The sequence below is a fragment of the Callionymus lyra genome, chromosome 5 (genome assembly GCF_982586985.1).
Source record: "Callionymus lyra chromosome 5, fCalLyr1.hap1.1, whole genome shotgun sequence".
Lineage (NCBI taxonomy): Eukaryota > Metazoa > Chordata > Actinopteri > Syngnathiformes > Callionymidae > Callionymus > Callionymus lyra.
The window spans coordinates 6,941,467-6,960,159 of record NC_141822.1 but is presented as its reverse complement, the minus strand read 5'-3'; the positions used below and the strand labels follow the sequence as shown (position 1 = coordinate 6,960,159).

The 18,693-nt window shown below is 38.1% G+C and overlaps 1 protein-coding gene across 1 annotated transcript in view; it reads right to left on the bottom strand.

Annotated features, from left to right (window-relative positions):
* Positions 1 to 1,928: 1,928 nt before the first annotated feature.
* The window catches only part of hcn1 (hyperpolarization activated cyclic nucleotide-gated potassium channel 1), a 111,662-nt gene continuing 94,897 nt past the window's right edge, over positions 1,929 to 18,693 (bottom strand). The window contains exons 7-8 of the mRNA XM_087790638.1: positions 14,420 to 14,584; positions 1,929 to 6,089 (exon numbers count right to left, since the gene is read on the bottom strand). Coding sequence (XP_087646764.1) covers positions 5,032 to 6,089; positions 14,420 to 14,584 — 1,223 coding nt within the window. The 3' untranslated portion in view covers positions 1,929 to 5,031. The remainder of the gene's footprint in view (positions 6,090 to 14,419; positions 14,585 to 18,693) is intronic.

The following is an 18,693-nucleotide window of genomic DNA, read 5'->3' as shown; positions in this document are numbered from 1 at the left end:
CAATCAATTTATCCGGAACCATATATTTTATTGAACAATGATTCACGATTTTTTAAAAATCTTAAGGTTAAACTAATGTGTCTAATGTAATATAAGTGGGTCTTAAATAGATGTGTGACTCTATTGTATCATCCGTGTTTGTACAAAACTATCTTTTCATTGAAATATTGACATAAGAAAATTTAAATGTTTTTTCTGGAGATTAAATCTTGTTGACCATAACCACACCCACTCTGCTGTGATTGGTCAAGCATGGAGGTTTGTCACAGGGTGTCATCAATCCCGGAAGTCTCCACCTCCAAGGGACTCGTTGTATAAACAAGGCGGGCGTGATTACAGCTGGCTGGAGGAGGGGCAAAGCTGTTATTACGTCATAATGGATTCTCGTAACCTCTTGTTCGTCCAGATTTCATAGAAACTTTATAAAGTAATAAGTTGAAAACATGGTCATGATGAGGAACTTACTGCTTCATATATATATATATTTATATATGATTAAAAATTTAATTACATTTTATAAAATTAATTGGATGTCAAAGCTAAATATTATATTTAAAATAGATATTATTTCATTTGTTTATTATATATAAATAGTCATTTACTTTCTCTATATATGTATATATATATTATATTATTAATTTAATTTAGTATGACTTTTTTCTCCTATTAAAAAGCTTCTATATTAGGTGCATTTCGGTTTAGTTTATATACTGTATCTATCTGTATACTACTGAAAACACATGGATGCAATGAAATAAATATAAAATATTTAGAGATTTATTACTGAATATATATATAAAATATACATTAACCACAAAAAAAACAATCTATGTATCATTGTTTTTTTTAGTAAACCTTAAAATAATGATAAATAAAAATAAAAATGTTTTACTGTGTCAGTTATTAAAAACCTTATTAGTTATTTTTGGAAAATGAACTGTGACTTTTTTTCCCCTCCTGAGAAAACAACCTGGTCAATAAATATATATTTTCCTATAATGATAAACCAGAAAGTGCATTTGAAAAAGAAAGACAATGACTCAGGATGTTTTGCTTTGGCCATTTTCCTTCCACACATCAAGACTCCGCCCACACACTAACATCAAGGTAGAAAGGTGCTTCCATTGAGCCTCGTATAAAGATTGCACTTCTATTTTTTTTGGACTGTACACAACTTGGATGTGGAGTCTATGTCCCTGGATGGAGGAAACACTGCTGCTATTGATCACATAGTAAATTCCGCTTGTTATAAATCCAGACATTTGGCCATCGTCGTCCTTCCCTGTCAAAAAACACTGAGACACAGAACACGTAGAGCAGAGTAAGAAAAAAAAGAAAAAAGTCACACAGTCGTGCGAAGAAGCGATGTCGTAGTCGTAACAAAAAAGAAGTGGAACATGGCTATAATTTAGGCACGAATACTTAAGAATGTCCGCGTGGGAAGTCGTGTTCACACACGGAGAATGTCTGGGCAGACAAACAGAATCTAACATTACATTGAACATTTCTGAGATAGTCTCTTTTTTTTTTTTTAAGTATTTGTGACAGTGCATGCTTTCATGACAGTGATGGGTTGTTTGTATTGGTACACTATCGACACAATCTGCACCAAAGACATGTCATCTTTTTTTTTTCAACCATCTCAAAAGGTCTCGGCCACTTTGAACTGAACTCGACCCGGGGCTCGACTCTGCTTTGATTCCAGTCGAGCCGTCACGTTCCGTTGAATGAGGCAAAGGCGGTTGCTTTAATAGAGCCGCGATGATCTTGCTTTGACCTTGAACGTCGTCGCACCTAGGCAGTTTAAAGTGGCTGAGTCCGCATGATGGGTTTACATGAGACGTGAACCTTAATGCACAGCAGCACTTTTCCCTTTGTGTCAAATCACCTCCGGCTCACAATGTCCCCGAAACTCGTCAGAAAAAAAAAAATCATACAGGGTTTTTAAATCTGCAAGATTCTTTTCTACGAGGTCAAACCTCAGGGTTTGATATCAAACCAGGGAACGTTGAAAGAATTCTACCATGCCGGGATTAGCGAGTGAAAGTTCCTTATAGTCCGTTTCGATGACGACGACTCTCCACAACAATGGCAGTTTCTTAGTGCTGTCATAAAATTGAAGGGAGAACTACAGGAAGAAACAAAAGACCAGGAATTGATTTTGTACTGCGACAACAGTTATTTCCGACTTCCAACATCGTAATGAGAGTCGACAAATTCACCACCTACGGTTTCAAGTACAGTATTGCTTTTAATTCAGCAGAATTATCAGTTATTTTCCCCGAATGTCTACTAATTTTATGTAATTTGAAAGTGCCGTAATGGTACTGTCTCGTAAGAATTGTTAATGTTCAAGTCTAGAGCGTTGGGTCTTCAAAACTGAGTGCGCTGCGATCTTTTTTTGAACAGGAAAGGCCACCTTGTAACACCTAAACATCATCAAGCCTTTGAACAATGACCAATCAAACCAACATTAAACTCATACCAAAGATTTTCCTTCGTAGCCACATTACAAACATAGACAATTTTAACAGTAAGTTAATGCGTAAGAACAAAAGCTAGCAAAGAAACCTTTCTTTCTTAGAACTCTACCTTCCACAGGAACCCTTAAGGCTGGGAATTGGGCCAAAGGTTGTTCCTGGATGTAAGCGACAAACAAGATACGTAGACTGCCAAGACACACTACAGACTATAATGAGGGTGAGGAGGCATCACTGGATTAAGGATTGTGCATGATTCCATAGAGAGCGAAGAAAAAAGACCAAAAGTGTTTTCACACTATAGGAACATTTCAGTTCCAAAAACCTTTCCATAACTTCGTCATCAGCAAGAACTGGGAACGTTGACCTGTAGGTCCTAGAACCCTCTTAGTCTCTACTCTGGAACATGGTCTTTGGATCTTTGGATTACTCTTTGTGATTGAGGATGAAGAGGGGCTGGAATCAGGATCGCAAATGATCCGATGGAGAGCGGAGAGAAGTAGAATACTTGTTTTCAATGCAGAAAAGAGACCATAATCGGATCCTTTCGTAACGTAGGAACATTTTACTTTCAAAAGGGTTACGGTAACCTAGCAGCATATTTGAACAGCAAAGAACTGGGAACTTGATCCTGTATGTCCTAGAACATATATGGCCTCTGTTCTGGAACAGGGTCTTTGGATCTTTCCTTTACTTTTTGTGATGGAATTAAAGGTTTTAGACGCATGGTGGCGTCCCAGATAGGCCGACCGCTTTACAACAACAAGGTTACTGATCTGCTTCCAGCTTGCAGCCTTTCTGGGTTTTTACATTCAACCCTTGCTTGCAAGGTTTACTCCTGGTACTTTGGTTTCGTTCCTCAGTCCAAAAAACCTACAAAGGTTGATTAAAAAAAATTGTCTATAGTTGTAAGTTCTTGAAGAATGGTCGTTTGTCTTTGCATTCCCCTACTGTTGCCACTAGACCCAAGTAGGTAGAGTGCTCTAGTCCGCCGTGACCCTGATTATGGAATCGTCACTAGAAAATTGATAAATCGTTTGGAAAGGTTCAAGCTAACAAACATACCTCATAGGTAAGTGTTTACATTTGGCCGTTACTTCGATGTCAAACTCTTTGGTGCAACCGGACTATTTTTAAAGCAGATATCTTCAAGATGATGTCAGATAAGTCAGCCTGCTTTCATAAAATTCAACCCTTTGGGTCGAAATACTCTGTCGGTCAATATTTGAAAGGCCGGTGGTGCGGGAGTCCTCATTAAAATGATTTGTGTCGGAGCCATTGTTGTGTGGTCGCGCTCTACACACTGACTAACTAATGAGTCGTTTCGCTGCGCTGAGAATTGATCGGGAATCCGTGAGGAAATCGATGCGGTAAAACCCTCTCCTCCGCTGTGGCAGTTGTGCTGGCTGTTGCATTAAGGTTGTTTATCTCGTATGAAACAGTTCGTGTAGACGATACCCCCGGTTCCTGATACAAGTAAGACATTGTTATGATAGAGAATGCACCACACAGTATCTGTAAATACTAGCTCTACAAAACTATTTACAGCACACATATACGTAGGTAATCTTTATGTCACAGTCTATTGCATAATGGTGATAATCTTTAGTTTATAAATATTATAAATATACACAGACTTTTTAAGCAACATTACACCCCAGCCACCTGAAATAAAAATCAAAAAAGCACCCATCCATATTTGATCCATTCTCTTCACAAATAAATAAAGGAAGCAGCATTTCTGTGTTCTATTCCCTTTGGACCCATAACACTGTCATGGTGTGAACGCGGAGCCTCGGTGTGGGTTTAGTGGCTTTGTCGCCGTCTGAATAACACTTAGATACACTATTGGGTTCATTTGTGTGATGAATGTTGGGGATATTGATGTGTGTAATGTGCTTTTTTGGAGTGTTTGTTAGTGTCGGTTGCATTTATTTTCCACAGTGCTGCCAAAAGCTGCTTGATAGGAGGAGCTCAACTTCCTCTTCTTCAGCGGTAAAAAAAAAGAAGAAAAAAGCACAGAAAGACGTCATTCACAATCCATGATGCATTCCAGTTAAAAAAGAAAAGCCAAAATAAAGTGTATGAAAAGAAAAACAAACAACGTCATACATGTTATATTAATCGCTATAGTTCTCAGAAAGGAAGACTTGTGTTTATACTACAGTTGATAAAATTGCCAAATATTGTATTTAGTTTTTCACATGCACACCTACACACGCTCGCACACCCATACACACAGCAGTATATATATATGCATATGTATATATATATATATATATATATATATACACAAATGTATGTATATATACATACATATAAACTTTAATATGGCGTAAAAGAAAAGAGATGTATTTATGTAATATACATTCTTAAATGTAGGGAGGCAATGTGTCTGAAATATAATACAAGGGTTCGTATGTACAAGGTTTCTATGAGGTTATTTTAAGAGAAGAACTGGAGGCAAACAAAAAACGCTGGGGTCCTTTTCAATGTTTTCCGTCTCTGTTCTTTCTCCAATGTTCGAAAATTAAACAAGAAAAGAAATGGATCATAAATTCGAGGCAAAACGCATTTTGTCTTGCTCAGTCTCTGTACTGCTCAGGACAGAATCCCTCCTAGAACCGGGGGATTCCCTGTGTTGGGTCGGGGTAGAGGATGCCGCTGCCGCTGCAGCGACGGCGGCAGCTGCCGCCGCCGACCGCACCGGGGGAAGAGCTCCTGATGACATCTGGCGGAATAAGTTGACCCGCTGGGGCACCGTTGTGCGAATGCCGCTCTGCAGATTCATCCCCTGTATGGCCGCCGCCGTGGGTGGCATGATGGAGGCAAGCGAGTCTCCTGAGGTTGGGTGCCCTCGCGGCCCCACCGATGTCTCATGTGGCAGTGATGGTTGGGAGGCGGATAGGTGGCGGAGGTCTCGACTTAAGCTGCCTGACTGAAGCGCCTGCGTGCTCTTGTGAACATCTCCCCGCTGAGGCGATGGTACCTGCTGCTGAGCCGCAGTGGCGCTCATTGCGGTCGATCCTGTGGGCTGCTGCGAGGACAAGGACGCCTGAGCTATGGGTTGCTGGATCAGGGACAGCTGTGAGGCTGTCGGGGATCCGTACTGGAAGCTCCGACCCGCCAGAGGGGTCTGTACCGGTGGACTACACATGGCGGCCGTGAAAGAACAGGGTGACATGATGGCCCCTTGCTGTTGCAGCGGGGTCTGTGGGTTCGGGGAGGCAGAAATCAGGTTGCCATGGGAGACGCTTGGCGCAGGGTAAATACCCTGGACAGCAGCGGCAGCTGCTGCCGCCGCTACTGGCATCATACGCGCAGCGGAGGCATTGGCGATGGCAGAAGCACTGTAGGTCAAAGGAACTGAGGACTGCTGGAACTGACCGAAGGCAGTGGAGAAAGGCGGTTGGGCAGGCGAGTTAATGATGGAGTTTCCTGACATTGGTGTTGAGTTCATCCCGGTGACCGACTGCTTGCGGTCCACCATCAGCACCATCTCCCGATCCTGACGGATAATCTGCTTCAATATCTCGTTCTCCTGCGTGTTGAAAACGCCGGCATTCAGATCCTTCTGGAACTTCTGCAGAAGCAAGGAGTTCTTCTTCCCTGTAGGGGGCAGTCAAGAGAAGTGAGCGCAGACAGCCATGACAAACTTTCATTGCACTGCACAACATTTAAAGTGAAGATGCAGTTTATATGGTTTAGCGTAAACATTGTGGCGAACAAGCCCTTTGGTACACACTGGAATAAGATGGAATTATGGGTAAGTTGGTGAAACAATGAGTATGAATTTGAGCTCTCTTTAAAATGCATTGAATTTCAATAGATAAAGATTTGTGACACATCTTGAGAAAATTATACTGAAGGAAGTAAAGAGGCGTCCAGAGATTCTAGGAACTGAAGGGTATGAAGAACAACATTTTAGAGGAAAATGGACCAAATACATGTTTAATTGTTTCCGAACATATAAACTGCATCTTCCTCCAACATCATCAAAGTTTTATCAAATTGAATGTGAAGTGTGAAGGACAGTGGGTGGTAATGCCGATGGGGGAAGTGAAGGTTTTGAGCGAAGGACAGAAAAGGAGACAAAGATTAGTGAAAAGTATGCTGTGAGAACTTTGAAAGTGCTGATGTGGACAATGAAACACGGAATACTGATGAGTTCTACCCACACGTCACCATCCTGGACAGGTTATAGAAAGACAGGAGAAGTCTAGAGTCTAACTCAAAGTCACATTCTAGTTAAATCACAGGGACGGATGAGCTAATACACAAGGACACTTCCATCACAAAGTTCATTCTATCGGTGCTTCAGACCTTTTTGACAGACAGATGTCCGTAACAAATACAATACACTGTTAATGGTTTAAGTCTCTGCTGGTGATACTTAAACATTGTGGATTTTTAACATTAAGCAGCTTTTGTTGATGCCAATGTTTTCTTTTTTGGTAAAAAATATTAAGTGTGATGAACATCAGTCTTTAAACACTACACTTGAATGTTTGTTTTTTTTGGTTTATTGGTTTCTTTCGTTATATCGTTTTACATTCATACAAATAAAAATTAGATTTTTTTTTTTAGGGTTTGGTATAAGGGACAATAATTTATTAAATATACCATTGACTCTATTTGATAGTATTTTTTGGTGTGAAATTTCTGGATATTTTGTATTTATTCATTTTATTGTGCTTCCTGATCCTACATTTTTTTGTTGGGAAATAATGTTGGTACGCTTTAAAAAACAAAACTACAATTGCTGAAATCTATAAATTAGAAGAAAAGTTCATAACAAAAGAATAATATTTTCTAAAGTGAAGCACAAATGTGTATTTTTGTACTTATTTCAGCCAGTTGAGTTTAGATAAAATCAGTCATAATTTAAGAAAAAGAAAAACACCAAAAAGGTAATTGACCAATCGCCAAAAGATATTTAATCACGTTATTTAAAAGACAAAATTAAAATAAATAAATATAAGTTTTAGCAAATAAAACACATGTTAAAAAGAACAAAAACAATAATCAATAATACAACACAATACCATTAAAGAGAAACTGTATAAAATAAATTATTATTTGAAATTAGATTTTTGTAAATACATTTAATTACAGTTTTAAGAAAGAAAAACACATTACAATTTAACTTTTAAAACTCGTTGTGTGAATAAAGTAGACAATACTTGTATATTTCATTCAAACGATTTAATATTTAAAAAAAATCTACAGATTTAGACCATAAAATACAAGAAAAATTAGTTTTCATCTAACATCCGAGGATCCTTTGGGCTCTAATAATTTCCGTGCATCGACCTGCGTCACGACTGTAAACAAGACAAGTAGTCTATGAAGTTTTTATCGTGTCGTTTGTAAAGCTTTGTCCTGGATAATAAATCTCTTTTAGTTTACGCCTCATCAGCGTTTTTCAAGACCATTTGCTCCTCAAGGCTGCAAGCCACTCGTCATTTTCACGGTTCGAAGACACTTTAAAAAAAAAGAAAGAATCTTTTAACCTGTTTTTCAGGCTTCGGCACAGCTCACTAAAGGGTCAGGTGGCTAAAGGCTAACACCAAACTCACTCTTCTACTGACACTTTACACTTACAACGCTTCTCTGATGGCATTTTTAAACAGTACTGGGTTAATTTCTGTAGAAGGAAAAAACATCGATTCATTGTTAAGACTGACATCATGACGTCAACACATTTTTAAATGTATTTTTTTCTATCCTCATTTAAGATCAAAGTACAGTCTTCACACTTGCTTTCCTGCTTCGAATGCTGCTCACGTTCACTCTTCCGGCAGTTTACCTCTCAAGTCTTATCTGGCTTCTGTGACCCGTTCCTCATTTTCACCTGCTCTCACCCGTAACACTGTGTTCTCTCTGTTCTTCACTCCAGCTACAAAAGATCCTTTTAGGACACCGGGCGGGAAATCACAGTAACTTGCTGTCGAAATGTTCCGTACGAATCTCCAGCTGTTACTTTATGTAAGGAAGTGTTGTTTTTTTCTTTATACACATCCAGGAGCATCAGTGCATTTTTAATATTCTTTTTGAAGGTCAAAACCTCACCACACAAGGATGATAATTGTAAAAAAAATAAATAAAGGATTATAATAATTGTTAAAACAAAAAGTAAGCATCACCTGTGAGGACATCAATGATATTTACCATTATATAAGAAAAACATGCAGGATATCTTTTATTAACCATCTTTGTTTTTTGAGCGAAAACCATTTCATTAATCTGGTTTGCTAAAAAATTCGCTAGCTTTTATGTTTTTCATATTTGACCCAAGCTACAATTTGATTTATTTTGCTAAGTGATTATTTGTGTAAACATACAGAATTATTTACCAACATGCAACAAAATTATTGCTTTAGGAAGAAAGAAATAATATTGACAGCCTTTTTTGTTATTGATTTTTGTTAACCAAAATCCACTGCTTCTTTATCTTTTTACTAATTTGTTGACTCCAAAATACACCGATTTGAAATCATTTATGACCAATCAGTGTCACGAGGTATATACAGTGTATTCTGGGAGTACTTTAAAGGTGGTTAGGAACAAGTTCGACCTGCATTTAATAGAAGAAAAAAAGTAATATGACAGTTTATTTTTACACTTTATTAATTCATTTTATTCATGCCTCATTCAAGAACATATTAAGTTTATGACATAATAATATGACAGATAAATACAACATTTTGCAATTATAAAATTAGGTATTTAAATTGGAAAATATATATTAAATATTTATATTAAAGATATCAATTAGCTTAATGTGCTATTAGCCGTTGATTTGAGCAACTAAATGCTCTAGTAACAATTATACCATGTAAATTTACATCTATTTACATTATATTTATACTCTACTTTTTGTCTTATTAAACTATACTAAACTGTAACTAATGATAAGTATCAACTTGTCCATCAAAGCATAGTTTAGCTAACTTTGCAGATATCATTTTGTAAAAGTGTTTGGCTAAGAGCAGCCAAAATGCTAATGGATTATATGTATATAAAAGTTGAAGTGCACATCATTAAGGTCCATAACTATAACCAAACACTTTTACAAAAACGTACTGCCAAGACAACAAGTTTTGAAAAAATTTTGTGTACTTCAGTGTCACTGACAAAAAACGAAATAGCTTAAGGTTTAGTAATGAGAAAACTGAATGACATTTAATTTCCTAGCATTAGCATTGACTTACATTTTTTGCCTCTAACTAACTGGAAATAATCCGAAACATTAGTCGACATAAGAGTGAGTAGAAAATGAGAGAAACTTGCATTTTGGCTGAACTATCACTTCAATGATGTTAAGAATCTTTAGCACTTTAGCTTGCGTTTAGCTCGAGTGTTAGCCTGACTCTGGCTTGTACGTTTATTCTCAGCAAGGACGTCACAGGAAAAAGTCTGTCCGGTTGACAATCGTACTTTCGTTCTTTTAGTCGAGTCAAACTAGACAACAACCAAAAAAAACAGACATTTACAACATGAAATGACAATTTTACAACTTATTGCACTGAGATTGTGTTATCAGGTCTCAAAGTGAGTTGTTGCAGAAGGTGAGATAATATCTGCCAAAATAAAAATAAAACAAATGAGTCTAAAAACAGAACTGGTGAATAAAAACACAAAGAGCTCATGAAATGGGATAATTTATGTGACAAAAGGTGTTTTTTTTAGTAAATCATTGACTAGACATGAGATCATCACTTTGAACAGCTCATTCAAAGTTGAAATGTCACACACTGTACGAGTTAATAATCCTGCTGATTATTTCATGGGAAATAAAAAGAAGAAATCATGACATGTGACACTGAATGGAAGATCTTTGTTCCCTGACAGCTGCAGGACCACGGGCGTGGATGAGTGCATGTGTCGCTGTTGCAGGAGCGGAACAGTTCATGTAAAACCGTGTGCAGAAAAGCTCTGAGAGGAGGGATGAACTTGAGACCGGATCTATTTCACAAACCTCTAGGTCAACTTCGCTGTTCGAATGTTGGAATTGGAATAGAGTGTTTACCTGATGCCTACTCGTCGCCCAGGACACTCTTGAAAACGAGATGTGCTCGTCTCAAGACGGACTCCTGGTCAAATAATTTTTAGATAGATAAAAGATAGCGTCAAATGTGCAACACATTATTGGTTTCACATCATGGTTACTTTTTTAATTCCTTTTTTTTTTTCTTTTTTTTTTAAAAAAAGAGCAAGACAAGCATGTAACCAAATGCAGTTTAAATATAGAAACAATACATCCAGCACGTATCATGACAGAGTCTTCCCTTGTATGAGACAAAACCCCCTTTGTGGTGGATCTGAGATGGACGGATATTTTCGCATTCAAAATGACTTCATACCTTGGATGGTAAGAAGCCAGAGAGGGCAGGACGCTCTCGTCACTGGTCAAGTCAAACTCACAAAAAGGGCAAATGCATATTATTCGTGTTGAGATCAGAAGGGCATTTGTGGTGAAAAGACTGATTTAGGTAAATTTTCCTCTAAAGATAACAACCCTTTCTCCAGTGTCTTTTCAATTTACACAACTTTCATCAAAGATAAGATAAAAATGGACAAAGAGAGAACATTTTCGAGGTATAAAGACCTGAGCTCGGGTATGTTTATAAAATTTGCTTAACCGCACGTATTAATATTTTCTCACAGATTGTTCTTCTTATCACTGACGGTGCTTGAAAGAAAGGTCTTCGTGCCAGATACCAATTTCTGAAGGACGCTAACCCCGGCCTGGAAGATTATATCTCATTCAGGTTTGTGTTTGAAACCTTTGGATTATGGTTTGTCAAAGTGCAACGAAGTTATAACAGCGAACTAACAGCTCTGTGCTTCAGAAAGAATTCAGACAGACATGTAAACTCTGTTCTTCTTTCTTTTTGCAAGTAAAAAAACAACATTTCAGTTCAAAACAGACCTGATTTCAATTATTTGTTTAAGTAAAAGGGTTAATTTAGATTCCTAACTTGAGAGATTGACGATATGCTTAACGCGTGAGATTTCAAATTACTTTTAAGAAAGAAAACATGTATGATAGTATAAACCTTTTTTTGGCTAGATCATTTAGGAATGTTTGCTATGAACTCATTATTTTTCTTGATTTTGACAAAACGGTCACTTTTGTCGTCCAATGAACAGGACGTGTCCAGGCTGCCATAACATCGGATCACGCAGTTACGATTGGATTCATAAAAACTCTTTATGAGTTAATGAGACATTAATTGAGACACCTTTCAGCACACATGAAACCTTTATATCGACCAAAAACTATCTTCGACAATCCGATCCTTTTTTTATCTGTTCTTTTTGTTACTTTCATGCTTTGGCCACGCTATTTGAAATATAGCTCATGTGAGCATAGTGATTTAAATTGTTAAATAGATCAATAGTTATCACTGATTAGTCATTGGTTAGGCGTGTTAAGGTAGCAGATTTTTAAACATTTTGGATGTATAATGACTGTGTTGACATGTGCTGTGGACTAGGTTAGGTTAGGTAGAACTTTATTGTTCAACGGTTGTTCAAAACAAAGGAAAATAGTGCAGAGATGCCATCTAGTGGACTCTGAAACATATCTAGGAAGTGATATAAATGAGAGAATCTTGAAAAAGACCATTTTTTGTGTGTGGTTACAGGGACATTAAATCCTATTTTTGAACATCATTTAACATCAGAATTATCTTTTTTAAATGTTGTTGCAACGACAGCCCTGACACTTTCCACACACCAGACACTAACCACAGCTGCATAGTTCTTGTGTCAGTGTACCAGTGGTGGTTCTAGGCAAACCGGGCAGCTGACCATTTTTTTAATGCACATATGAAAATACATAAAGTTTTGGAGCACAGAAAACCAATGACACAAAGCATGTATAATTGTACTAATGGTAATCTCACCTAATTAAATTTAAGTTTTCTTTTATGACAAAATATTTTATTGCGTTGTCATTTTTCAAGGTTATTTTAGAGACTCCACCTCCCTCTTTGTTCAGGCATTATTGTATGCATTTATACTATTATTGTCACTTAATCTAAAACGTGGGGACAGGGAATGGGCCAGCTAGTGTGGCTTCATGGGAACAGCCAGTGGACACTTTACCTTTGAGTCAAAGAAGGGGGTTAAGAAAGTTAACTGTGGTTCAAATAACGTACGTTTGATTCCTGTTGTCATAAACACAGGCCTACAACTGCCACTGTCCAGGACCACTGTTGTGTACCAAACTATTTTATTTTCATTCATTTTGGGGGTCCCTGTAAGGACCAGTCTAATGACGAGTTGTTTGAAAGGGTTTGTTTTAACCTTTCTAATCTATTTTTAGGTGAATTTCATCAAGACGCCGAGTTCATTAACCAGCAATGTTGTTTGTTGTGTATGAAAATAGTAGTGACGGTTTGACGAAGCTCCATGAAACAGTGTCATGTTGTTTGGAGGTCAGTAGGTGGCGCCATCAGTTTAAAAATGATGTGATGTTTCATTAGAACAGTTGTTCAACACAGAGGGACAAAGTGCAGGGACGCCACCTAGTGGACTCTGAAAATAATGACCCTGCTTCATGAAGCGTCATCAGACCATCACTAGAAAATAGACAAGCGGAGAAAAGTTTGTTGTATGTTTTCTCTCTTCACTTAATCCTCCATCTGCCTCTTTAGCCACTGGTTGTTTTTCTTAGGTCTTAAAAGTGTCGTACATGTAGAAAGTGATGCAAACAACAAACAGGTATAAAGTAGCGACAGCCATTCATAAGAGACAACACCAGGACACGCTTTAGCTGACGTCTGGGACAAACTTCTTGATGCTAAAACCTACACTTACGTAGCCACGATGGTTCAAAACTCAAGCCATGTTTCGCTGGTGTTTACTAGTTGAGAAAAAAAAAGTATTACGTTAAACAAAAGGGACTAAATCAGGAGTTACTTCTAGCGTAACAAAAATGTTAACAACCGTTCACTTTTAAATGCAATAACCAATGACTTTAGCAAATCTACTCAAATCCTCTTTCAAAGGTGCAACTATAATAGGCAACGGTTTAACCTGCACTTGTACCCACACCTTAATGTAACAATGAAAAGACAAATAAGATGATGACATAAACATGTTGGACTTCTTTGTATGCGACTGTAGTTCAGCAGGTCAGATGGTTAAATCATGATGCACTGGAGCAGACAGAACTTGATCGAGACAACAAAAATGTGGGGTCAGTGTAACCAAATTCTTGCCCTGTTTTGTTTGTTGTTGTTTTTTTTTTCATACATGTGCCCCTTTTAAATCTGAAACGTGTTCAACTAGTCATGGCCAAGTTCTTCTATTAATGTAAATTAGACAGCGAAAATAAAGAAGCGTTGTGGATGATCTCTTAATGAAACTCCTGCCTGTTGAGAAAATGGGCAGGCCCTGGCGGAGTGCAGACTTATGGTTCTTAATGTCACTGAAATTCGACTTTACTGGGTTTTGTAGTATTTGTTTTTTTGGGGGGGGGAGCTCTGATATGGGGCGGGGTGCTGCTCATACCCAGGAGTGCAGATGAGTGGCAAGAGGGCCAGACAGACATGCATGTGAGGTTAGCTTCCATCCACTTGCTGACATACAGTGGGGGGTCAACACCAAACCAACGAGGGGGCAACCTGACTCCCTACCGGTCAGCGACATGCACTTCCTTCCAGTTAATCCAACCACAAAACTCCACTTTGGTTTCTTTAGAAGGATTAAAGCTGGCTCACAACAAATTTTGTCATTTGGGTTAATCAAGTTTTTTTTTTTTTTTTTTAAATGATTGCATACAGATCATGCAGCAGAAGATGGCGGACACGATGCTTTGATGGAGAAAGAAGGCAAACAAATGACAGGACGAGACGACAAGGCACGATGACAGGCAACAGTCGATCAGACGCGACAGGGAGAAGGTACGCTGAGGGGATTCTTACCAATTCGGTCCAGCCGGTCGATGGCGACCGTCTCGAAAGCGCGTCTCATCATGGGGTACTCCTCCAGCACCTCATTGAAGTGATCGACGGAGAGCGAGAAGAGTCGGCAGTAGGTGTCTGCCCGCACGCTGGCCGTCCGTCTGCCTTTGGTGAGTAGGCAGATCTCTGAACGGGGGGAGGAAGAAGAAAACAAGCTGTCAGAATTGTAACAGTTCAGATGTGTGAATGAGAAACTTACTGAAAAGGGATTTCACTCATTTTTCTACTCGCCCTCATGTGGACTAAGGTTTGGGATTATTTTCAGAGTAAACAGTTCTTTTTAGAGTTATAGACAAAAATGTTTGTTCATTTTAATGTAGAGACTGGAGCTCAGTTGTCTTCGTCTTCATCTTTGTCCAAAAATATACTTAAAAACACCCAAATTCCCTCCATATCTGTAATGTCGCTCTTGTATTAAAGCCTCCACATGAGAAATTGTTCAGAAAAAACTTAAATAAGTCTGTATATTTTAAGATTGCTTGAATTATCGGTCTCTCGACTGCTTCCTAATGTCTTTCCTCATTGAAACACATTGCAAGTGTCAGTTAGGATTTAACAAGATTTGGGATGAGGGCCTAGCAAAAAAAGGTTTCAAATAGAGAACTGTTTTTTCTTTTTTTCCGAGCTTCATGTGGAGGCTTCCTCACATATTTCCTGTAGCATGTTAGCCTGTTAGCTTCTGCTAAAACAAGCTTAAAACATAGACTTGTTTTATTTTTTTTACTGAAAAATGTGGAGGCTTCAATCAAAGAAGGACGTTACAGTTGAGCAGTATGGAAGTATTTGGATGTTTTCAAGTGTCTTTTTGGACAAATACAACTGAGCTCCAGTCACTACATTAAAACTGTAAAATGGAACAGATTACTCTGAAAATAATTCACTCAAAATACAAACACTATATCATGCTCCCAGTTTAGACAGAAGACACTGGCAGCTTGCAGGATATTTTCCCATAGCTGAGTTCATCCTGTAGAATGCTAGCCTGTTAGCTTCTGCTAAAAAAGTATAGAGGTATTTGGATGTTTTTAAGTTTGTCTATTTGGACGGAGAAAAGTGCATTAGTACATTTCTGCCTGTACCTCGGCATGCTCAGAAAATAATGTCAACCCTTAGTCAACATGAGGGTGAGTAGAAATATAGTGAAATTTGGCGCAAACAATCACTTTAAATATGTCATTATAAACCAGATGAAGTCTATAGGAAACTATTTATTAGATATTTAAATAAAGGGGATTGGAACTGAGGCTTATGTAAATCAAATGGTACATCGATGCTCCTGTCACTTGTGTTACACAAAGCCCATCAATCATCCTGCCGGGAGCTAATGATCCCATAATGTGATACAGTAGAGGTAAAGAAAAATAAGGGGGGGCCCAGTCAGGCTCCAATGCTTCACTGCATCTCCTCCAGTGTCATGCACAACTGAAACTGGATTTTAGTTTCATAGCAAAATGTATTCTGGCAGAGTCCTCGTGAAAGTGATTCGCTGACCGGGAATCGAACTTTGGTGGTGAAAACAACAAATCCTAACCACTAGACCACCAGAGAATTGAAAAATATTGCAGTCAGAAACATCGGAGCTACTTGTCTTTGTTCGCTCTGTCACAAACAGATGATTTATTTAAACAGCAGATATAAATCTTCTAATTAAATAGAGTAATTTTGAAGTAAATCAAATGTCTTAAGATTCGTGAAAACAAATCCTGCAACATATCTTCATGTTTTCTGTCCAGCGTGTCAGTCAGTGGGCAGCAAATAGATGCAGTTGTGAGCAGGAATCGCTCGTTCGTTCCCTCTGGCTATTCATCCCACTTGACTTTCTCTTCCATGCGTGCAGCAAGTAACCATTCAAAATGCATAACACCACCTACGATCAATTTCTTGGGTTTTGTTCAACAGCACAACATTTCCCGACCTTTCAAAGCCTTTGGTTTTTCGCTGAAATCGATGCTGAGATACTTTGCCTTTCATTAAACTGCTAACTTGGTTGCTGCGAGTGGGTTCGTGCCTTCGCCGCTACGGTCAGTAGGAAGAGCTGGTAGGTTGGATCCCACTGGTGTAAAATATCCTTTTATCTCCCTCTACCTCTCCGTGGTCCAAAGAAAGTCAAGTCTGTGAAAGTTATTTTTTCTTCTTGCCTTTTTGTATGAAAGGAGTTGACAATTCTCATGTAAAGCATCTTCTCCTTTTCATTATTTATTTAGAACTGAAACATCAGTTCTATAATTGCTATGGGAAGCCGTCTAATGTCTGAAGGGTGGTTAGTGAAAATTAGGGAACCTTAAAAAATTCTTCAGATTAGGGCTGTGTTATGACAAGAATTTTGCATATTACGATACATGTGTAGTACAAGCAATACTGTATGTACACCGATATATTATTTCACTTTTTTCTGGCTTCTACAACAAAGAACTGAGCAAATACTTTCTCTAATCAAATGAGAAAGTACTTGTAGTAAATTGCTTCTCAACATATGAACAAAAAATGTAAACTTATATCAACAATGAAGTGCATTAACAGTGTCAAACAAACTGGAGCAACATGCAATATCCAGTATCTGTCAGAATTTAATTCTTTAACTTTGTCTTAAAGCAAAAATTAGTCCAAACATCAGCTCTAAAAGCTGATGTTAAATATATATTTTACCTTTGAAATAACATTTGACTTTAGTTCAAAGTTATTTTTATTATTATATTTTTATTAAAAAAAAATTGATCTATGATCAACACAGTTTAAAAGTCAGTTAGTAAAGTGTTTAACGGTGTTATGACTAAACTAAACTTATTAAATGTATTTTTGTGTCATCATTGATTGCCCTGAAGTTGGTTAATTCTAGCGGAGCGTCCTCTGACGTCACACAGAGTGAACTCTGCGCCGTCAGCCTTTATTCAATCAGTATAAAACACAAACTATCTATTGATTGTATTGAGACAGATTACAATGACAAAGTCAACATTAACACCAACAAGAACGTTTGTTATTGTTGACTTTCATGCGTCGACTGAAAGTTTCTCTCGTCTCTACAGAACAGCAAAGTTGACTGCTTAGTTTTGTTTCGACCACTCTTGTTTCCTCAACCTGCTCATATTCTTTGTTGTGATGCTTCTCTAGATATTTAATAAAGTAAGTAGTATTTTAATCCTGTTGAGGGATTTCTCCTCCAAACATCCGTACACAACAACACTGCAGCAGCTGCTGTTAGCTCTGTTGTTAGCATCAGCCGCTTCACTGGCGTCGGGATGTGACGTCAACGTAAATATAGTTTATTTTTTAAATATCGATACAGTATTGAGTAAAAATATCGTCATATACTGTTATATCGATATTTTCTTACACCTCTACTGTACTGTAGATCAATGTCACTGACTAATAGTTCTACCTCCTCCGGTCTATGTGTTTGGAGAGATAAAAGTTTACTATAAAATCACAAGATCATGACAGTATTCTCTGGGTGTGAAACATATATTTGCAGTTGAGCTCAACAGAAGAATTGGGTAGAACAGATGTCAGTACAGCTATTTTACAGATATTTAGGTAAAGGCCTTGAAGCCAGTTCCAGTTCCCTTTGAACTATTAGGACTGGCTCAGGGCCCATTCATCCAGGAGTAATAATAAAAATAAAAGTTTTGTCGATCTGTGACACTTGACTACACTTTCCGTGGCTTTTCGGCAAAGGCTGCTTTCCAATGGTAAGTGGAGAAGCTCCAGTTTATATAATGCAACATAGCCCTCTCAGAGTGACGTAAAGCTGAATCACAAACAATGAATGGAAAGAAAAATATCTACACAAAGCAAATTCCAGAGATTATACCATGTGTCACAACGTCTGTACCATAGACGAGGATTACAAACTCCTTTCCCGCAAGAACACTTCTGTCACAAAAGGTAAGCCAGCTGGGTAGCTCGCATCCCTGTGTCGAGTAGTGTCATCTAAACACATTGGCATTTAACACACTCACCGAGCAGCTGGTACACAACACTGACCTTTCAGAACAGATGCTTTTGGTGTTCTGTTCGGATCCAGCAAAGCTAAGGTGGACCGGGACAGTTTGGTACAAACAAGCAACCAATTACATCTACAAATGATGTCACGGCAACACCATACAACCCCCCCCCCCCCCCACGCTGCTTCTGGGTGAGTCTGTTATTTTGCTTGTAAGGTGGGTCTCCATTTACATCTCACATGATTTAGTGTGACACATGCCCTTTGTCTTGTCACAAAGCATCTCCACTCA